This window comes from Geotrypetes seraphini, chromosome 1 (assembly GCF_902459505.1).
Source record: "Geotrypetes seraphini chromosome 1, aGeoSer1.1, whole genome shotgun sequence".
Lineage (NCBI taxonomy): Eukaryota > Metazoa > Chordata > Amphibia > Gymnophiona > Dermophiidae > Geotrypetes > Geotrypetes seraphini.
Window position 1 is genome coordinate 445,603,541 of NC_047084.1, and position 21,745 is coordinate 445,625,285.

Sequence of the window (21,745 nt, forward strand, 5' to 3'; positions counted from 1 at the left end):
TTCCTCTCGATGTGCTCGCAAATGCCGTCCTTGATCATAGCTTCCACCATCTTCCCTATAATTGAAGTCAGGCTCACTGGCCTGTAGTTCCCGGGGTCACCCCTCGATCCCTTCTTGAAGATAGGTGTGACATTTGCCACTTTCCAGTCCTCTGGTACCTCACCAGTTTTCAAGGATAGGTTGCAAACATGTTGGATTGTGCCCGCTATTTCCTGTCTTAGTTCCTTCAGAACCCTTGGGTGGATCCCGTCCGGGCCCGGTGATTTGCCACATTTTAATCTGTCTATCTGTTTGAGGACATCCTCCTTACTTACCTCTATGTGCTCTAATTTTTCAGCCTGTTCCCCACTCATGAGCTCCTCTGAGTCCGGTATATTAGTTGTGTCTTCGCTCGTGAAAACCGACGAGAAGAACGTGTTCAACCTCTCAGCTACCTCTTTATCCTCCTTAATCACTCCCTTCCTGTCCCCATCGTCCAACGGCCCCACCTCCTCTCTCACTGGTCGCTTTCCCTTAACGTAACTTGAGTGCCCTGTGCCATTGAGCCCTTTGATTTAGCATTGACCATTTTCCCTTTGATGTCAAAAGCAGTACTTAGTGACTTTAAAAAATGATCTCAGTGTATTCAGACCATCTCAGACTCTGACCTTCATAATTGGTGCATCCAATGTCTGTGTCCTGAACATTGGGATATTGACTGTGCCCTCTGGCTTCATATACAGAAGAGGCTACTTAAAGCCTGGAAACTTCAGTTTGACAAACTTTTCAGTCCCGTGTAGGCATCGACATACAGCATGGATGGGGTCTCAGAACCTGACACTCCAGCAACAATACTCCGTCCAGAGCGTTGTATGTCTGGCTTCATAAAGAGGCAAGACTCTATGTCACCTTCATTGATGCCTCAAGTCTCAAAGGACATAGCAAGTAAGAAAGCTAAGAAGCACAAATACACTTCCCTTTCTAAGCATACCATTGCTTCCTCCCAGGCATTGACTTCCTTGATGTACAGTAAGTGTCGATGCGAGGATGATCATTCTCCTACCATACAAATGATGTATTCTTATAGGTGTGCCTAGATATCAAGGTGACATGTTGGACATCATCTTGGTCCAGGACATATCCAACATATCAGAGGCCACAATGGGAACTGGAGAAGGGTTTGACTTAAGTGGTATCTTATGTGAATGACAAAATCATTAATAATGAAGTTGCCAGGAACCCTGAAATCAAAAAGCATTAAGGTTTCCACCCAATCAGTGTACCAACAAAGAGTGACAGACAAAAAAGCGTTGATTCACCTGTTTCCAAATAGAGGACATGAATTTAGGTTGTGGAGGGGAGGGAGACAAATCAGGAATAAAGCCAGGAAATACTTTTTAATGGAGAGAGTGGTAGGCACCTGAAATGCCCTCTTGCAGGAGGTGGTAGAAATGAAAACAGCAATGGAATTCAAAATTTTTTGGGATAAACATAAAAGAAACTTTCATGAAAAGAGAATAGAACCAAATAAACTTAGCAGTGCTTAGATGGCAACTCCAATATTTGGAAAGCAAAGCCAGTACTGAGCAGACTTCTGTGTTTTGTCCTAAGATTTCTCTCTGTATGTCTAGAAGACTGCTTGACTGGACCTAACAGCTGCAGTCTTACTTTGAGTTTCTCCAAGATGAAGTCATGTTCCTTCTCCAGTCCACTGCAATAGAACCAGGGATTTTGTGCATGGTACTTTATCATTCCTAATTTATCTGGGGCAAAATAACTCTCCAAAAACTTAACATAATGGGTCCAATAATGGGTAGTGGTTAAATCAGGTAAAATGTATGTCAAATTCTAAAAGGGTCTTGATTAGCAGAGGGATTGCAGAGACAATCTAAAAAAAAAATGGCCCAATGCATTTTTCTGAGCAGTTGTAGCATAGTAATATTGTTACATTGAAATTTAGCAGTTAGGATGGTGCTTAGCAGGCCTATCTGCGGCTGTGATTCCTAGTGGTTGGAGCTACAGCCTCAGCACCCTGCAGTTGTGGGTTCAAATCCCTGGAAAAGTCACTCAATCCTCTGTTGCACCAGGTATGTTAGATAGATTGTGAGCCTACCGGGACAGAAAGGGAAAATGCTTGAGTACCTGATTGTAAACCACTTAGATCAGGGGTGTCCAATGTCGGTCCTCGAGGGCCGCAATCCAGTCGGGTTTTCAGGATTTCCCCAATGAATATGCATGAGATTTATTAGCATACAATGAAAGCAGTGCATGCAAATAGACCTCATGTATATTCATTGGGGAAATCCTGAAAATCCGACTGGACTGCGGCCCTCGAGGACCGACATTGGACACCCCTGACTTAGATTATCTTGACAGATGGTATATAAATTTATCCCAGGACAAGCAGGCAGCATATTCTTAACATATGGGTGACGTCACCGACGGAGCCCCGGTACGGACATTTTTACTAGAAAGTTCTAGTTGGCCGCACCGCGCATGCGCGAGTGCCTTCCCGCCCGACGGAGGAGTGCGTGGTCCCCAGTTTCTTCGTTTCCGCGGAGCGAAGAAGACGCATGTGCTTTCAACGGCTGTTGAAAACTCTCTTTTTGCCTTCCCGCTCGCGCTTTTTTGACCCTTTTTTCTAATTTTTCCTTTCGAATTTATTCTTTTTCTGTTTAAAAAAAAAAAAAAAAACTTCGTGTTTTTTCTTTGTTTTTTCAACCGGCCCCGGCGGGGCCTGTTGTAATCATACAAGCCTCCGGGTTTGATTTCGCGGAGGCCGTGCTTCCCTTCATGCCCCCCCAACCGGGCTTCAAGAAGTGCCAGCGGTGTGCACGCCCGATCTCTCTAACTGACCCACACAATTGGTGCCTCCAGTGTTTGGGTCCAGAGCATCGGGCTGACACCTGCACCCGCTGTGCTACTCTCAAGAAACGCACACTTAAAAACCGGCAAATCCAGCAGAATATCCTTTTCGGCACCGGTTCTGCCATGGATCCGGCCCCGGCGTCGACGGCACCGCCTAAATCGGCACCGACCACATCGACACCGCCTGACCCTTCTTCGGGGTCGATAGCGCCAGGTAAGCCGGTTAAGAAGCCTCCCACTTCCCTGGAGCGCCCTCCAGCCACAGCGGCGACACCGGTCCTTCCGGCGTCCCGCCGATCCCGTAAACGCTCTGCTCCGATCTCGGTGAGTGCCTCGTCATCGGCCTCCTCATCGCCGGAGCGTCGAGCAGCACCTGTGGTACCAAAGAAAACTAAAACGGTACCGGTGCCCCCATTGGAGGACCGCATCTCGGCCATCCTCCAGGACAAACTGCAGCAGCAGCTACAGCAGCAACTCCAACACCTCCTTCCGACCCTGCTGGCACCGCTCCTTCCGGTACCAGACCGGCCCGAGCCTCGCACCATCCCACCGGTGTCCACCCCCTCGGTACCGATGAACACCTCCATGCCGGTCTTATCTGCCCAGCCTGAGCTTCAGACTTGCTCTGCGGAGGACCCCTCCCGGGCCCGGGATCGACTCCGGTCTTCCCGGGACCGTGATCGGCACCATTCCTCCCGGGACAGGGATCGACACCGGTCTTCATCTCCCGGCACCGTATCCATGCGCTCTGGCAAGTCCCTTTCTAAAACCCGCCATACTGAGCCTGCCATCAGGGACCCAGACTTATGGGAGCAATCCCCACTCGGTACCGAGGAGGATGCCTCTTCTACAGATGAGGAACCCTCTATGGCTGAAACCACTTCCAAGCCTGAGCAATCCTCCTTCACGAAATTCCTTCGGGAGATATCAGCGGCTCTGTCAATCCCACTAGAGTCCGACTCTAAAAAGTCCCAGGCTTTTTTAGAGGCCTTGGACTTCGACCAACCTCCCAAGGAATTTCTTAAACTCCCCGTACATGATATCCTACGGGAAACGTTTTATAAAAATTTAGAAAACCCCCTTACTGTTCCGGGTGCCCCCAGAAAACTGGACAGTTTATACCGAGTCATCCCTATTCCGGGCTTTGATAAACCTCAATTGCCCCATGAGAGCCTCCTAGTAGAGTCCACTTTGAAAAAATCCCAGGGCTCCAGTGTTTATGCCTCCACCCCTCCTGGCAGAGAGGGAAAGACAATGGACAAATTTGGAAAGCGCCTGTATCAAAATGCCATGCTGGCCAACAGGGCAAACAACTACACCTTCCACTTCTCCTTTTATATGAAGCACCTGGTCCAACAACTTTCCGCCCTGCAAAAATACGTTCCTGAGCGTAAGGTCCCGCTTTTCCAACAACAGATTTCCAGCCTCCTTCAGCTCAGAAAATTCATGGTGCGCTCGATTTATGATTCCTTCGAACTCACTTCCCGAGCCTCCGCATTGGCTGTGGCCATGCGACGCCTGGCCTGGCTGAGGGTGTCTGACCTTGATATAAACCACCAAGACCGCCTCGCCAACGCGCCCTGCCTTGGTGATGAACTTTTTGGAGAGTCTCTAGATTCCACAACACAAAAACTTTCGGCTCATGAGACCAGATGGGACACGCTGATTAAGCCTAAAAAGAAGACTCCACCTGCACGACCTTACAGGCCTCAGTCCTCTTATCAACGCAGATTCTCTGCCAGACCGCTTAATCCTCCTCAGCAGCAATCTCGCCGTCCTCGCCAGCAACAGCACGCTCAGGCTCGCCCTCAATCTCACCAGCCAATCAAGCCTCTGACTCAATCTAAACCTCCTCAGCCCTTTTGACTCCGTTCTCCAGGGCATAGCCAGTCTCCATCCTTCAATGCCTCTCCCTCAACCTATCGGAGTCCGCCTCACCATCTTTCTCCAACGCTGGGAGGTCATCACATCAGACCTGTGGGTACTCAACATCATCCGTCACGGATACTCACTAAGGTTCCAGACTCTTCCATTGGACAATCCTCCCGTAGAGTCTGCTTCTCACTCCTCCCAAACTCCACTCCTCCTCAGGGAGGTCCAATCCCTCCTCCTCCTCAATGCCATCAAAGAAGTTCCACCAGACCAAAGAGGTCAGGGATTTTACTCCCGCTACTTCCTGGTACCCAAGAAAACAGGAGACCTTCGTCCCATCCTCGACCTCAGGAACCTCAACAAGTGTTTGGTCAAGGAAAAGTTCAGAATGCTCTCCCTTGCCACGCTTTACCCTCTTCTATCTCAACACGACTGGCTATGTTCCCTAGACCTCAAGGAGGCCTACACACACATTCCAATCCATCAGGCTTCACGTCGCTACCTCCGATTCCAGATACAGAATCACCACTATCAGTACAAGGTGCTGCCCTTTGGTCTCGCATCATCGCCCAGGGTGTTCACCAAGTGCCTTATTGTGGTAGCGGCCTTTCTCAGGTCTCACAACCTACAGGTGTTCCCCTACTTGGACGATTGGTTAGTGAAAGCAACTACATCTCCACTTGTGCTGCAAGCCACTCATCAAACCATCTCTTTCCTCCATCTCTTGGGGTTCGAGATCAATTACCCCAAGTCGCATCTGCTTCCCACACAGCGCCTTCAGTTCATCGGAGCAGTTCTCGACACCAATCTGATGAGGGCGTTCCTTCCCTCCGACCGGCACCGGACCCTGCTCCACCTCTGTCGGCAGGTGCTCCTTCATCAATTCATTCCTGCTCGACAGATGATGGTCCTTCTGGGCCACATGGCCTCGACAGTCCATGTGATTCCTCTGGCGCGACTCCACCTCAGGACACCTCAATGGACCCTTGCCAACCAATGGTCACAGACCACGGATCCTCTTTCTCATCCCATCTCTGTGACATCGTCTCTTCAGCAATCTCTTCAATGGTGGTTGAACTCCTCAAATCTTTCCAGGGGTCTTCTTTTTCATCTACCCCCTCACTCCATGATCATAACCACAGATGCCTCCCCCTATGCTTGGGGAGCTCACATAGGAGATCTTCGCACCCAGGGACTCTGGACACCTCAGGAGCGTCAACATCACATCAATTTCCTGGAGCTCAGAGCCATGTTTTATGCTCTCAAGGCCTTCCAGCACCTTCTCGGCCCTCAGGTTCTTCTCCTGTGCACAGACAACCAAGTCGCCATGTACTACATAAACAAACAAGGCGGCACCGGATCTCGCCTCCTTTATCAGGAAGCCCTCCGCATCTGGACCTGGGCCACAGCCCGCAATCTCTTCCTCAAGGCTGTCTATGTCCAGGGCGAACAGAACTTCCTGGCCGACCATCTCAGCCGCATCCTTCAACCTCACGAGTGGACTCTGGACCCTCCCACACTCCACTCCATCTTTACTCGCTGGGGCACTCCGCAGGTGGACCTGTTTGCAGCTCCTCACAACCATCAGCTGCCCCAGTTCTGTTCCAGACTCTTCTCTCCGCATCGTCTGGCCCCGGATGCATTCCTCCTCGACTGGACGGATCGGTTCCTCTATGCCTTTCCTCCACTGCCTCTCATGTTGCGGACCTTGTTCAAACTCCGCAAAGACAGGGCCACCATGATTCTCATCGCTCCTCGGTGGCCCCGACAGCACTGGTTCTCCCTCCTGCTTCAGCTCAGTTCCAGGGAGCCCATTCCTCTTCCTGTGTTTCCTACTCTACTTACACAGCAGCATCAGTCTCTACTACATCCCAATCTGTCTTCCCTCCACCTGACAGCTTGGTTTCTCTAGGGCTGACCTCTCCAGGGAATCTGTCTCAGCCTGTCCGTCGCATTTTGGATGCCTCCAGGAAACCTGCCACTCTCCAATGTTACCATCAGAAGTGGACCCGGTTTTCCTCTTGGTGTCTCCTGCACCATCACAATCCCACCTCATTGGCGGTGGAAACTGTTCTGGACTATTTGCTCTCTCTGTCCGATGCTGGCCTCAAGTCTACCTCAGTCAGAGTCCACCTCAGTGCCATCACCGCGTTTCATGAGCCTATCCTCGGAAAACCTCTCACGGCTCATCCTCTGGTTTCCCGGTTCATGAGAGGCCTCTTCAATGTCAAACCACCTCTGAAGCCTCCTCCTGTCGTCTGGGACCTGAATGTGGTTTTATCAGCCCTCATGAAACCTCCTTTTGAGCCTCTTGCTACAACTTCGCTCAAATTTCTAACATGGAAGGTGCTTTTCCTCATTGCCATCACCTCTGCCAGGAGGGTCAGTGAGCTGCATGCACTGGTCGCCGATCCACCATTCACTGTTTTTCACCATGACAAGGTGGTTCTGCGTACCCATCCTAAATTCCTCCCCAAAGTGGTTTCGGCCTTTCACCTCAACCAGTCCATTGTGCTGCCGGTCTTTTTCCCAAAACCCCATTCACATCCTGGGGAACAGGCGTTGCACACGCTGGATTGTAAGCGTGCCCTTGCATACTACCTTGACCGTACCAGGGCTCACCGCTCTTCCCCTCAGCTCTTTCTGACCTTCGATCCTAACCGTCTGGGTCGTCCTGTCTCTAAACGGACGCTGTCCAATTGGCTTGCTGCCTGTATTGCGTTCTGTTATGCTCGGGCCGGCCTCTCACTGGAAGGTGCTGTCACGGCTCACAGGGTCAGAGCTATGGCTGCTTCTGTGGCTTTCCTCCGTTCCACACCTATAGAGGAAATCTGCAAGGCGGCTACTTGGTCCTCAGTTCACACGTTCACTACTCACTACTGTCTGGATGCCTTCTCCAGATGGGATGGACACTTCGGCCAATCTGTGTTGCAAAATTTATTTTCCTAATGGCCAACCATCCCTCCTCCCTCTCTGTCAGCTTAGAGATCACCCATACGTTAAGAATATGCTGCCTGCTTGTCCTGGGATAAAGCACAGTTACTTACCGTAACAGGTGTTATCCAGGGACAGCAGGCAGATATTCTTACGACCCTCCCACCTCCCCGGGTTGGCTTCTTAGCTGGCTTACCTTAACTGGGGACCACGCACTCCTCCGTCGGGCGGGAAGGCACACGCGCATGCGCGGTGCGGCCAACTAGAACTTTCTAGTAAAAATGTCCGTACCGGGGCTCCGTCGGTGACGTCACCCATACGTTAAGAATATCTGCCTGCTGTCCCTGGATAACACCTGTTACGGTAAGTAACTGTGCTATCTGTATATACAGTATATATGTGTTTTTGCATGACCAAAAAAAAGTGCATGATGCTCCAGAGGCATTAGTGGATGTTTATGGAGGGCTTTTGCAGGTGATGGATGACCCTAAGTGCGGGTTTCATGATCTGATTTACCCCCTCTTCTACGAAACCACGCTAGCGATTTTTAGCGCAGAGAGCTGCACTGAATAGCCCGCACTGCTCCCCACGCTCAATGAGTTCTTATGAGCCCCGAACAAGCGGGGGATACTTAAAATCAGCACCGATACCAGCGGGCAGGAGCCCGATCCTGCAGGCAAGCAAATTGATCCGCCCCTCCTCCGAACCAGCAGGGGATACTTAAAATCAGCACTGATACCAGCGGGTAGGAGAGAGAAGCAGGAGCCCGACCCTGCAGGCAAGCAAATTGATCCACCCCTCTCCCGAACCAGTGGGGGATACTTAAAATCATCAGTGCCAACGGCGCGCCGGCTAAGGCACACGGCAAAGGCGCGTGCGCCTTAGTGCGCGCCTTTGTGAAGCGATCTGGTGAAGCGACAGTTCTGTAGCTGATTTATTGGCAGCAACCTATAAATCTATCCACTCACGGCTGGATTAGTCCTTACAGATCTCACCTCGGCGGATCTAACAAAGCAGATACTTGACTTTGTGAAGAAACTAAGCAGAGAGACAGAAAGACTGATACCAATACCACCTGATAAGTATAACAACTTGTAATAGCTTTACAAAAAAAAAAAAATTTGAAAGTTCAAAAGCTTAAAAAAATTTTAAAAGTTTAAAAATTTAAAAGTCTGTTAAAAGTTTGTTTGTTGAATTTAAAAGTTTAAAGCTAATGTTAGTTGAATTTAAAAGTCTGACTAATGCAAACTATTATCATTAGACAACATATTTGTTGAATTTAAAAGTTTAATGCTAATGTTAGTTGAATTTAAAAGTCTGACTAATGCGAACTATAACCATTAGTTGACAGATTCATATTAGATTAGAAGCTCAATATACAGTAGTAGAATTGACTAAAGTTTTTGAATTGATTAACTCCTCAAACCCACACCATACACAATATATTAAGTACAATGTTCATCACACTTAGCACCACCATGAGAACCACTTCACCATATTTTCCACAAACAATCCTACTAATATTCCTGCTCCTAACTGACTGGAAAGCAACTGCAAACAATATATATCCAATACCAATCATAGCAAATTCCAAGTGAATTACCCAACCAACCTGGCACCTCACAATTGACAGAAACTCAAATCATCAGCCTTACACATACCAACCCGCCCCAAAATCAACAAGTAGAAAACCAACAAACCCATACAAGACCAAAAAACAACCGCACCAAAGATCACTCATATACCCAAAAACAACTCACAACATACCATTAGAATACACCACTCTTAAGTGTGCATATGTGAACATTAGAGCCATAGGCCCTAAAACAGAACGCATAAAAAACTGGATAGAAGAAGATAACCTAGACTGCCTCTTCCTCACAGAAACATGACTTACATCTGACTTGGACCCCAGATTAACTGAAGTTTGCCCAAAGAGCCACAAAATAATGTTAGTCTGCAGAGAAAATAAGAGGAGGAGGAATTGCCATTATAGCTAGAAAACCATAAACCTAAAAATATAAGACAAAACAACCAACCAATACATGGATTTACTAGCCTGTCAACTTTCAAGCACATCACTTAAAGGAACGCTAACCTGCATTCTTTGCTACATAACCCCAAGTAACTGGAACACAGCTAAACCAATATTTGAAGAATTTATTTATCGAAACTCTCTAACAACAACCTACAACCTACTTCTAGGAGACCTTAACTTTCACCTCGAAAACCAATCCTGCAAAAATGTAGAAACTTACTAGCATATCTCGAGGCCTTAACATATAAAATCTTAGATCCTCAATCCACACACGAAAAAGGACACCAACTAGACATCGCAGCCTACATGTCCCAACAGCCCACACAACCAGAGATCCAAACATCAAATGGAAATTGGAACCGATCCCTTTGGTCTGATCACTACTCATACTCCTTTGAAATCAATTGGACCAGTAACAAAAGCATTCCAATTACTCAACAAACAACTTACAACTCACGCAAACATAGATCCCACCATATTCTGGACAAAAACAGACACCATAATCCAATACTACACACCCAAAGACTTCATCTCACAATGGAACCACCTAAGTACTGCTACCCTGGACGAACTAGCCCCAGAAAAACCTAAAACCAAAATCTACAGAAAATCAGACAAATGGTTCGACAACGAACTACTCCAACTCAAAAAACAATGCAGACAACTAGAAAGAAAATGGAGAAAAGCAGCCAAGAGTCCACAAAAGCAGTATGGATAGTAACAAACTGAAAATATAAACAAAAGCTGAAAGAAAAAAGAAAGACATACTACTCAAAACAAATAGGAGAAGGACCCCAAGACACAAAAAAGCTATTTCCGCTACTAAAAGTTCTCACAGACACCACACCCTACATAGCTAACAGCAACTCCACCCCTCCTTCAGCCACCCTCTTAGCCACATACTTCAAAAACAAGATCGCAAACATCAGAGCCACGTTCAACGGAACCCCCTCACACATAGAGACCTCATTTCTCCCCACAGAAAAAGAACCAGTTGCAGCAGATAGAACCTGGTCCCATTTCTCACCCATACAATGGTCAGACTTCAACAACCTATATAATAAATACAGTCATTGCAGCCTTTGACCTCAACCATTGCCCCCCATACCTATTGAAAACCTCAAGCCTATTATTCCATTCCCTGTTTCTACAATGGATACAATCTTTACTGTTAGAGGGTCATTTCCTAGAAGAACTCAGAGAAATCATCATAACTCCGATATTAAAAGACCCCAAAGTAACAATGGACCAACCCTCCAAATACAGACCCATAGCTTCTATCCCACTGTACGTCAAGCTGATGGAAGGCCTCGTAGCCAAAACCTTAAACTCGTACCTAGACAAACACAACTTACTCCCCCCACACAGTCAGGCTTCAGAGCCAACTACAGCATGGAGACCCTACTAGGAACACTAATGGACACTGCCAGACAATACCTCTGTACAGGCAAGAAAATCCTGCTCATACAACTAGACCTCTCTGCAGCATTCGACCTGGTTGATCACGACATTCTCCTACAAACTCTAAACTCCAGAGAAATCTCAGGCAAGGTACTTTCATGGTTCAAAGGCTTCCTACAATCCAGAACCTACAGGGTTAAAACAAAGCAAGAAAAATCAGAACCATGGTTCAACCCCTGCAGAGTTCCCCAGGGATCACCCCTATCACCCACACTATTCAATATATACATAGCCTCCCTCAGCTTCTACCTAGACAAACATGGCATAACCTCATACAGCTATGCAGATGACATCACTATTCTCCTCCCCATCGACCACCCAGAACCCACCATGACAAGCACAATACACAGAACACTCGAAACAGTAGTAACATGGATGACAGAGCACAAATTAAAACTTAACCCTGACAAAACAAACTTCATCCTCTTAGAAAACAACAAAACTCCTACCTTAACAAATCTAGTAATAAACTCGATCTCATACCCTATTCAACCTACACTAAAACTTCTGGGAGTACTTATTGACAGAGGCTGTATCATGCAACCACAAATCAACAAAGTAATAAAAGCATCATTTGTGACCATGAGAAATCTAAGACAAATCCGAAAATTCTTTGACAGGAAACAATTCCTACTTTTGGTACAATCCCTTATCCTTGGACTAATAGACTACTGCAACATACTATACCTCCCATGTACAGCGACTATGATAAAACAATTACAAACTATACAAAATACAGCCCTAAGACTCATCTACTCATTGAAAAAATATGACCACATCACAGAAGCATACCATGACTCTCACTGGCTCCCAACACAAACAAGAGTACACTTCAAATTCTACTGCCTACTATTCAAAGCTATTAACGGAGAAAGCCCAACCTACTGGAATAACTGACTAACCCAATCCACCTCAACCAGGCACAGGAGAACCCACTCACTATTCACACACCCACCAACCAAAAATGTTAAACGAGGAAAATTATATGACAACCTAATAGCCACCAAAACAGCTAAACTCGATAGAGAAATCACCACTTTGTTGTCATCGACTACAGACTACAAAACCTTCAAGAAAGATACTAAAACCCTACTCTTCAAAAAATACATAAAACCTATCTAACACGACCAGTTCTACCCAAACCCCATCTATACCTTTAATATACTCTAATATGCCCCCAACTACCCAACTAATGCTAAATGCCTCTATTTACCCAACACTTACCACCTTAGATCTCGACAACTCTCTGGTAATTCTTATTACCCAAACATTTACTACCTTGAGATCTCGACAACTCTTTGGTAATTCATATGTACTCTTACAACTTCTCTTATGCTATTCCTGCAAACTTTTATGTAATTTCTGAAAACTTTTATGTAATCTGCCTTGAACCGCAAGGTATTGGCGGAATATAAATCACTAATGTAATGTAATGTAATTTTGGTGATATTTAAATGGCCCAGGATGTTCTGTCTTTAATATTTGTTTGATTTAATCTACTTTTCTTATATTTTTAAATTGTAATCTATATGGTACAGTGGTTTTGTGCATTATAAGATTTTCTAAATAAAATAATGTTCATGTATCTTTTAATTTTATAAAATAGACTCTTAATCATTTATTTTCATTTAAACTAGCTCTACAATGAATTGAACACTTGCTATGAAACTCTGAAATCCAGTGAAGCTGAGCTCCGGCAGCGGCATATTTTACTTACAGATCAACTACTTGAAAAAGAACAGCATATTAATCAACTACAAGATAAACTTCAGAAGATCCTTGAAGATTTACGCCTAACATCCCCAACAGCTCATGCTGAACATTTGAAACAAGTGAGATACACCTTTTCATAGTAAATTTAAATATATTAGATTTTTAGAAACTGATACATGGCTAAGGGATGTTGAGCACTGTGACTTGACATGCATAATGAAGAAACTGGTAACCCATTGTTCCCCTCCCCTATCTCTATAAACAATACGTATCAAGCATATAGTAGGCATAAACATGACTGCAGGGGTGATCATATCTGATGATCTTAAGGTGGCCCTTAAGGTAGAAAAGTTGATGGTCAAAGCTATAAGGATGCTTGGGTGTATATGAAGAGGAATGGCCAGCAGGAAGAAAGAGTTGATAGTGCCTGGGTGTATATGAAGAGGAATAGCCAGCAGGAAGAAAGAGTTGATAGTGCCTTGTATAAATCACTGGTGAGGCCCCATTTAGAATACTGTTGCAATTCTGGAGATTTAGAATACTGTTGCAATTCTGGAGACTGCACCTTCAAACAAATGTGAACAGGATAGAGTCAGTCCAGAGGGCAGCTACAAAACTGGTCAGTGGTCTCTCTCATAAAGCGAATGGAGACAGACTTATAGACCTCAATATGTATACTGTGAGAGAGAGGGGATATGATTAAAACATTTAAATATCTCCGTGGCATTAATGTACAAGAGGTGAGCCATTTTCAAATCATAGAATACTCTGTAATTAAATTGTTAAATGGAAGCTTCTGTACCGCTACTAATCACTGGGGAGTCAATTCTGAGCAGTGTACATGAGCTTCAGTAATGGTGTTACGATATATGAGCTAAATATAAGTGAATCGTACCTACCTCGTATTTATACCATCTGTACACATATACTATAATTATTGTTTCTGTATTGTCATATACTCGTCTTTCTTTGTATTATTTGTGAGTTTACCCTTTTGTGTTCCAAGTGGGGGGTATCCTGCTGTTTCCTCCATGTTGCTATTCTCCCTAAATGTTTCTTTATTTGCTGAAGTGTTCTGTGAAGAGTATCGTCTTTATTCATTTCTTGAACTTTTTGGTGTCCTTTTCTAGTTTTAATTCCTTTGGTAGGGAGTTCCACCACACTGAGTTTGGTAGGGAGTTCCACCATCACTGAGAACATTCTGTTCCTGATGCTTTTGTATTTGATGTCTGAAGGAGGGTATTTCCAGTAGGTATTCTTGGCTCGTGCGTACGACGCGTGTTGATGTATGTTTGTCTAGTCTAGTTGCGATTCTAATAGATGAATGATTTTGGGTGTCACCAACATGATCTTGAATTTCACCCTGCTTTTATTCGGGAGCCAGTGTAACTCTTTCAGTAGTGGAGTGGCACTCATCTGCTTTGATTTTCCCAGCAAAAATCTAGCTGCTGCGTTTTGTACTATTTGGATCTGTCTAATCATGTACTTTGGAACGCCCAGCAAGATTGTATTGCAGTAGTCAAAGATTGAGAGTACCAGGGATATTACTATGTAGGACATTGCTTGATGGGTTAAGTAGAGTTTTAATCCTCTGACCCAGTAGAGTTTTTCATAAGTGTTTTTCACGATGCTTTGGATGTGTATTATCATGTCCAGGTTTGGGTCTAGCCATACTCCTAGGTTTCTCACTCCCTCCGTAGATGATTTTATGGTGTTGCCCTTCAGAGTTAGTTGGTAACTTGGGCTATCCCCCCCCCCCCATTTGTTAATTAGAAGTAGTTCAGTTTTTTCCTTGTTGGCTACTAGTCTGTTTATTTGGAACCAACTGAAGATTTTCTTTAGGCCTGTCTTGATCTTCTGCTTGGTCTTCACGTTCCGTTTATTTACTGGGATGACCAGTTGGACGTCATCTGCATAGATGTAGCATTCCAATCCTTGTTCTCTGATGAATTTCCCCAATGGCTGGAGTAAGATGTTGAACAGCATGGGTGACATAGCTGATCCCTGTGGTATTCCTATGTCCTCTTCTTTCCAGTTGCTTGTAGTCCCCTGCTTTTCTACTCTTGTTAGTCTTTTCGATAGAAAGGATTCTATCCATGCCTTGTCCTTTGAGGCCTAATTCTCCAAATCTCAATTTTAGCAGTGTGTGTTGGACTAGGTCGAAGGCTGCTGAGAGGTCCAGGAACCTCAGCAGCACATCCTCTCCTTTAGCATGGTGTTTGAGAACCGAGTCTTGCACCACTCCTAGTACTGTTTCCATGCTCAGGTGTCTTCTGAATCTTGATTGCGCCTGGTCTAGCTTTGATGAATTTTCTAGGCAGTCTGATATTTTTTGGCAGGCCAGTTTGTATATTAGTTTAGATACCCATGGTTGGTTGGTTATGAGTCTGTAGTTAGAGAGATCTTCTAGGTCTTTTCCTTTGTTCTTCAGAATGGGCTTGATGATTGAGAGTAGTGCTGCCCGATTCACGATTTGAATCAGTTCACCGATTCACTTCGGGTGAATCGATTTGAATCGGTTCAAAACAAAAAAAAAAAAACGGCTTCCCGATTCGCCTGACCATCTCCCCTCGCCCCCTAAAGCAGGAGTGGCAGCTGCCGCACCTGCTTTAGAAGGCGAGGGGGGAGAGGGTCAGTCGGGAAGTGCTGCTGTCAGCTACCCCGTCCGGCGTCCGGCTCCCAGCTTCCTCCCTCGGCCTTCCGCTCCCCCCGGCCTCCCCACACTGTTTACCTTTCAGCCGGAACAGCCTGCAAGCAAGATCGCGGTGTTAGCGATCTTAGTACCGCTTCGGAATTCTTTGCTGAGATGCCCAATTCTTCAGTTATTTGGGAAAATTTAATTCGCCTGTCTGACAAAATTAAATCCTTGACTTTCTTTTACATCTCTGTGGAAGTTGCTGTTCAGTTTGAGGGTCATCTTTACCCCTACTGAAACTGCTTGCTCCAAAATTGTACTTTGTAGGATGAGCAGACTCACCATAAACTGCAGTCATGCTTTCATGGATCTCCTTTGGCTTTTTCCCTTCTTTTATGAGAAATTTTATCACTGAATGGTGCTTCAAATTTAGCAGTTTCTTATTTGATTCACACGAGGACTCTCCTCACATCCTGTCTCTTGAATTTTAGACTTGCACTGTTGCTGCAACTGTGCATGAGTAACCTTGAGACACTTCACAACATGCACAGACTTGTTTCAACACACTTGCTACTTTCTTTCGTACTTAGGTAGATAAATTATTAAACGGCCCTCGTATGTGCTGTCTAGTACTTGAAACAACAATGATGTATCAGAGACTGATACAGTGGAAAGCAAAAGTTAAGAACAGACAGGTCTATATTCTGCCTGTGATGGTGAGTGGCTTACAAGCTACTTCCAGCTGTGGACTGACTTAACCCCAGATTTTCAATGTCGGGCATGCCTAGCTCCTGGCATTGAATATCTGGGTATGACTGCCAACTTGGAAGTTAACCAGACACCGGCCTATATTCAGACTGATGTTTAGTTAACTTGCAACATAAAGTTAGGAAAGGCTTTTTTCTGTCCTAATTTTATGCAGTTACTTAGCTGTCTAGTGGACTGAAAATCAGGCCTAACTGGCTAAATTTCTGTTCCATCTTGATTCTGCCCCCGAACTGTCCACTAACTAGCCAATTTCAGCATTGATGGTTAGAGAGGATATTTAGTGGCACTCTGTAGTTAAGTGCTGCTGAATATCCCTGGACACCCCATACAAATGATTTAAACAGCCAGGAGCCTCTCCTAGCAGTTTAAATTGCTCTGTATATTGATCCCAGAGTACTTATAAGTCCCACAGTTTATAACTTATAATATACCTTTATGGTAAAAAATAAATATAGGTGGGTTTTCCTGGCCTTCTTAAAATGTACACGTACTATAATATCTAGGCAGTATAGCCTTAGCACATCAGCACACACAAGAAGTCTATTCTTTTCTGGAATTTACTTTAATTTGAATAAATGTAGCTAATTTACTCATGGTTTATAGATTCTCAGAAGTCTGTTGACTTAAAGCAAGAGACTTCTAGTTCTGAATGCTGCAGCAGTAGGTGAAGGTGTAATTTTGATATATTAAAAAAAAAAGCAGCTTTATGGTAGAAGGGGAAGAATTGGCAGGTAGAGATGAAGGTTGTTTTCAGATGTGAGGTGCTGATTTGTGCAGTATTGATAAAAAGGTAGTTCACTCCAGGGAATGAGAGAAGCACATTCTTCTGAGGCATGATGGAAGTATCTGAGCTCGCAGGGACAGAGAAACCAAGAAAAACACCTGCAAGGCCAGAGGGCCAAGTGAAGGAATCAATAAGAACAGAGCCAGAGGCCATAGAGCAATGTTGTCCAACCCTTTTCATATAAAGGGCTGCAGAATGAATACGAGAAAGATCTGAGGGCCACCAAAAGATTTCAAGCTTACACATACTACTAATTTTAAAAATGCCTTGACCTGCTTATTCAAACTGGGTATTAAACATTAAAAATTAGTACTAACATTGATTCTACAACACTTCAAAAATGTATTTTTAAAAACTCACTTTATTTTGGGTTTATTTATTTATTTTTAAAATTTATATATCGTCTATTTCCATATAAAACATACATAACATAAAAACAACAATACAAAAAGCTGTCTCTTTGACATTCTTGCCCACTTCCATCTATTGCCTGTGCAAACAGAAATCTTTCCTTACATGAAAGCAGCTACAAATATCTTCATTTTCAATAGTTTTTTTTAATTTTAGTTAGTTAGTCAGCACATAGGTGTAATTGCCCCATCAATGCGTTCCACATTTTAACACCTGCCACTCAAAAAGCAGCTGCTCTAGTCTCCGCATATCACACTTTAGTCGATGTTTCAATTAACATGGCATTTTCTGAACGTAGTGCTCTACCAGGATAATATAACAGCAATTGCTTAAAATATAAAGGTACTGGATGGTAAAGTGTTTGATGAACAATCAAGATTAGTTTTTATTGAGCTGTCTGTGCTACTGGTAACCAGTAGCAACTTCCTATGTGCTCATTTCTTGTAACATCCATAACCAAACACGTGCTATACTTTGGATCAACTGCAGTGCACTGCTTCTTGTTTTAGTTATTCTAAGATACAGTGCATTACAGTAGTCCAGTCTGAAGATTCCTTGAAGTACAGTTCTAAAATCAAAAGGTGTCAGCATCGGCTTTAAACAATGTAGTATATGTAAGTAGTCAAAACAGGCCTGAATAGTTTTATCAATTTGATACATCCAGTTTTACCCCTAATCATGTCATTTCCTTTTTGACCAATACGTCTATACCCAATACATTACAACTTCTGGCCACATCTCTTCACTACCCTGTCCCACAAGCCATTACTTCAGTCTTTCCCATGTTTAAACTCAAATCTTGGTCATTCATCCAAGCCACAACTTTCAACATACAGGATTCTGATTTATTTCTTACATCTTTCCCCGACCTATCAACTGAAAAAAAAAAATCTGCTTATTGTCTGTAATGGATGTTCAATGACTCGAAAACCTTTCCCACTGGCACCATATGAACATTGAACAATAATGCCGACAATTGTCAACAGTAGCAAATTCCATAAATGAGACATCCAAATAATACACTTAAGAGATTGTTTGTAGTTATTATATAAAGTGGGTAAGGTTGAAATTAATATATTTACAGGATTTGAAGAGCATTTGAGCCAACTGTTTGAGGGCCACAGTGGAGGACTTTAGGGGCAGCATGTGGTCTGGGGGCCGTGCATTGGAGACTACTGCCATAGAGGGTAGTCCTTCATTGGAGAGAGAGGCCATTCACTTACTGACCCATCTGAGCAAAGATAATTAGTTAATAACAACAAGTAGATAAAAGGCTCAAGCTGACTGAGAGGAAGAGGTGGTCTTTGCAGGTTAAAAGACCACTAGTAGTAAAGCTTATACAGATAAGCAGGGTGGCTGCATTATGTATGAGACTACATTATATATAATGCATTGCTCATATACCATGGTAGGACATGACTGCAGCACTAAAAGTCTTAAGAAATGAGACTAGCATTAAACACATTTTAGAGCTATGCTATAAAGACTAGTATAAGGCTACTGGGGACAGAATAATGGGAGCTGAAAACTTTTTTTTGGCAATAGCTGTTTGTAAATTCACAAGAACAAATTGCAGTCTGGGCCCAGTGGCCACTAATATTGGAGGGGGCTGCAGTCAGGTTTTCACATGAAACCACTTTGTATTGATTTATGTAGAAAATCAATGAATAAATTAATTTAGACTCCATATTTGACCCTAGGAATCAAAGTAAGCTTCTGGGTCTGTGAAGTTCTGAGTGATACTATTTAAAGTTATGAGGGGGTGCTAAAAAGTTAGCCCTACCAACCAACTTCCTAAATTCTGAGCATTATTTTGCCACTGTAGCTGAAAAGAGTGTTATCTTATTTCATTAAGTGCCAATTTGCAGCAATGAAATTCTATGTTTTGACATTGCTTCAGATCATTGATTGAACCATATTCATGTCATTCTCTTCTTGGTTGGGCTGAGAACTTTTTAGCACCCCCTCCTACTTTCATTGTCACATGATGCAACGTACTGTATCTCATGTTGGCTTTTTAATTGATTCACAGAAAATGTTTTCTGCAAATGATCTAATTTTGATTTATTGATTTCATATACAAATAATCCAAATGACAGGGGGTGGAGGGACAATAATCCAAAACAAAATCAAGCTCACTCCATAAGTAATAGTAGTGCATGAATATGCATTGAAAGCAATGCATGCAAACAGATCTCATGCATATTCATTGGGGAAATCCTAAAAACCCGACTGGAATACGGCTCTCGAGGACCGGAGTTCCCTATCCCTGCTCTAATCACCTTTGTGCAATCAGAAAGTATGAGGAAATAATAACATTCAAAGTAACAAAGCCAGATTCACAAAAATTTGGACCCCTCTTAAATATGTAAGGTCTCATGTAAATCCCAATTAACTTTACTTTGTATATTAACTATACCAGTGGTTCCCAAACCTGTCCTGGGTGACCCCCAGCCATTCAGGTTTTCAAGATATCACTAATGAATATGCATGAGAGAGATTTGCATATAATGGAAGTGACAGGTATGCAAATCTCTCTCATCCATATTCATTAGGGATATCTTGAAAACCTGACTGGCTGGGGGTCCCCCAGGACAGGTTTGGGAACCACTGAACTATACTATAGTTTGCATATTATTATGTATATTTTGGTATCTGCAGCTTATTGTTTTGTTTTATTCTTATACTTTTGTATTTGTAAAATTTCAATAAAATTTCAATTAAAAAAAAAACCCAAAAGAAAAACTTACAACAAAAAGGCATAATAATAAAGTGCCATTTGGATGTTTTATTTGCTAAAATATCCAAATTGCCATTTTTGAAGCACATTTTTAGATGGTTTTCTTGCTTTTTGACTGAAATGTATCTAAAGCTTAAGGGGGCGTGTTTTGGTTGGGATTAGGGCAGTCTTATGATTTGGACATTTTTTCTGCAGTAATGGAACATTGCAGAAAATGTCCAGGGCGAAACTTATAATTTGAAGCTAGATCTGTTTCAATAACAAATAAGTGTCCCAAAAGTGGTCAAACTCACCAGATGACCCCTGAAGGCATACCCCCCTCCTTTACTCCCCAGTGGTTACTACCCCATCCCACCCCTGCAAAGATGTGAATGTAACAGTACATACCAGCTTGTATAACAGCTTCAGATATTATAGACAGTTTTACTAGAGCAGCAAGCAGGTATCTGGAGTAGCCTGGTGGTCGATGCAGTGGACTGCAGAGAAGTAGACCTAGGCCTATATCCTACTCTAACTAGTGGTGGAAAGTGTGAGCCCACCAAAACTCAACAAAAACCTACTGTACTGATACTTAGATGATACCTGCAGGCATTATGGCTACTGGGGAGATATACAGTTGGGTACATTAGGTTTTGGGTGAGTTTTGGTGTGTTCATCATACAATGTAAGGGGGTTTTGGTGAGATGTGTGCTTGGGCCCTTTTATATGCAGTTCACTGTAATGCCCCCTAGGGTGCCCCATTGCTCTGCTGGGATGTCTGTGTGGCCAGTCTACTAAGAATGCTGGCCCCTCCTGCATCCCACAAAAAGATAGACGCACTGAAGACAAACACATCTAAGAAATGGCCACTTTAAAAAAAAATATTTTTCTGTTTTGAAAATGGTCATTCTGGATTTGTGGACGCTTTCTGCAAAACATCTAAGCTCGGATGTAGACATCATATTGAAAATGCCACTCCATATAATTCAGTGGTGGAAGCGGTTTACCATAAATGTTGGACATTACATTTAGCATGTTATTTATGGGAAATCCACATAGCCAAAGATTTATTGGCATTGAGAATTAAATCATGCTTATTCATCCAGTCTGCCAAAATTTGAAATTGGCTATTAAATTTGGAAATGATATCCTTTTGATCGTGTTTCATAAAAACTGCAAGTTGGATGTCATATGCAAAGAAATGGAAATGTATTCCCTAACCATCTAGTATTTCTGCTAGTGGAGCCAAATATAAATTAAAAAGGGTAGATGAGAGGAGTAGGTAGGTAACAGGAGTTTATTTAAAACTGGAAAAAAATAATTTTTTGCTTCCATGAGATATACTCAGCCTTCTTATAGCAGAAGCCATGAATGTCCTCATTTTGACAAAGCTAAGAGCTCTGGATCCAAATTGATCAGGGACAGCCCTGCATAGTACTTTTGTGCAAAACAAATGATGAGGAAGGATTCCAATGACGTAAACTGATGTAATGGGTTCATTGTACAACTGCTGTGTCATGTTTACGAATGAAGGGTCAAAACCAAAACACAGTAAAACAGATA

General features: G+C 43.6%; 1 protein-coding gene across 5 annotated transcripts in view; it reads left to right on the plus strand.

The window, feature by feature from the left end:
- Positions 1-21,745, plus strand: part of CNTLN (centlein) — a 557,312-nt gene that overhangs the window by 132,395 nt on the left and 403,172 nt on the right. For all 5 annotated transcript variants that reach the window (XM_033920529.1, XM_033920556.1, XM_033920539.1 and 2 more), the window contains one exon: positions 12,790-12,984. In XM_033920529.1, coding sequence (XP_033776420.1) covers positions 12,790-12,984 — 195 coding nt within the window. The remainder of the gene's footprint in view (positions 1-12,789; positions 12,985-21,745) is intronic.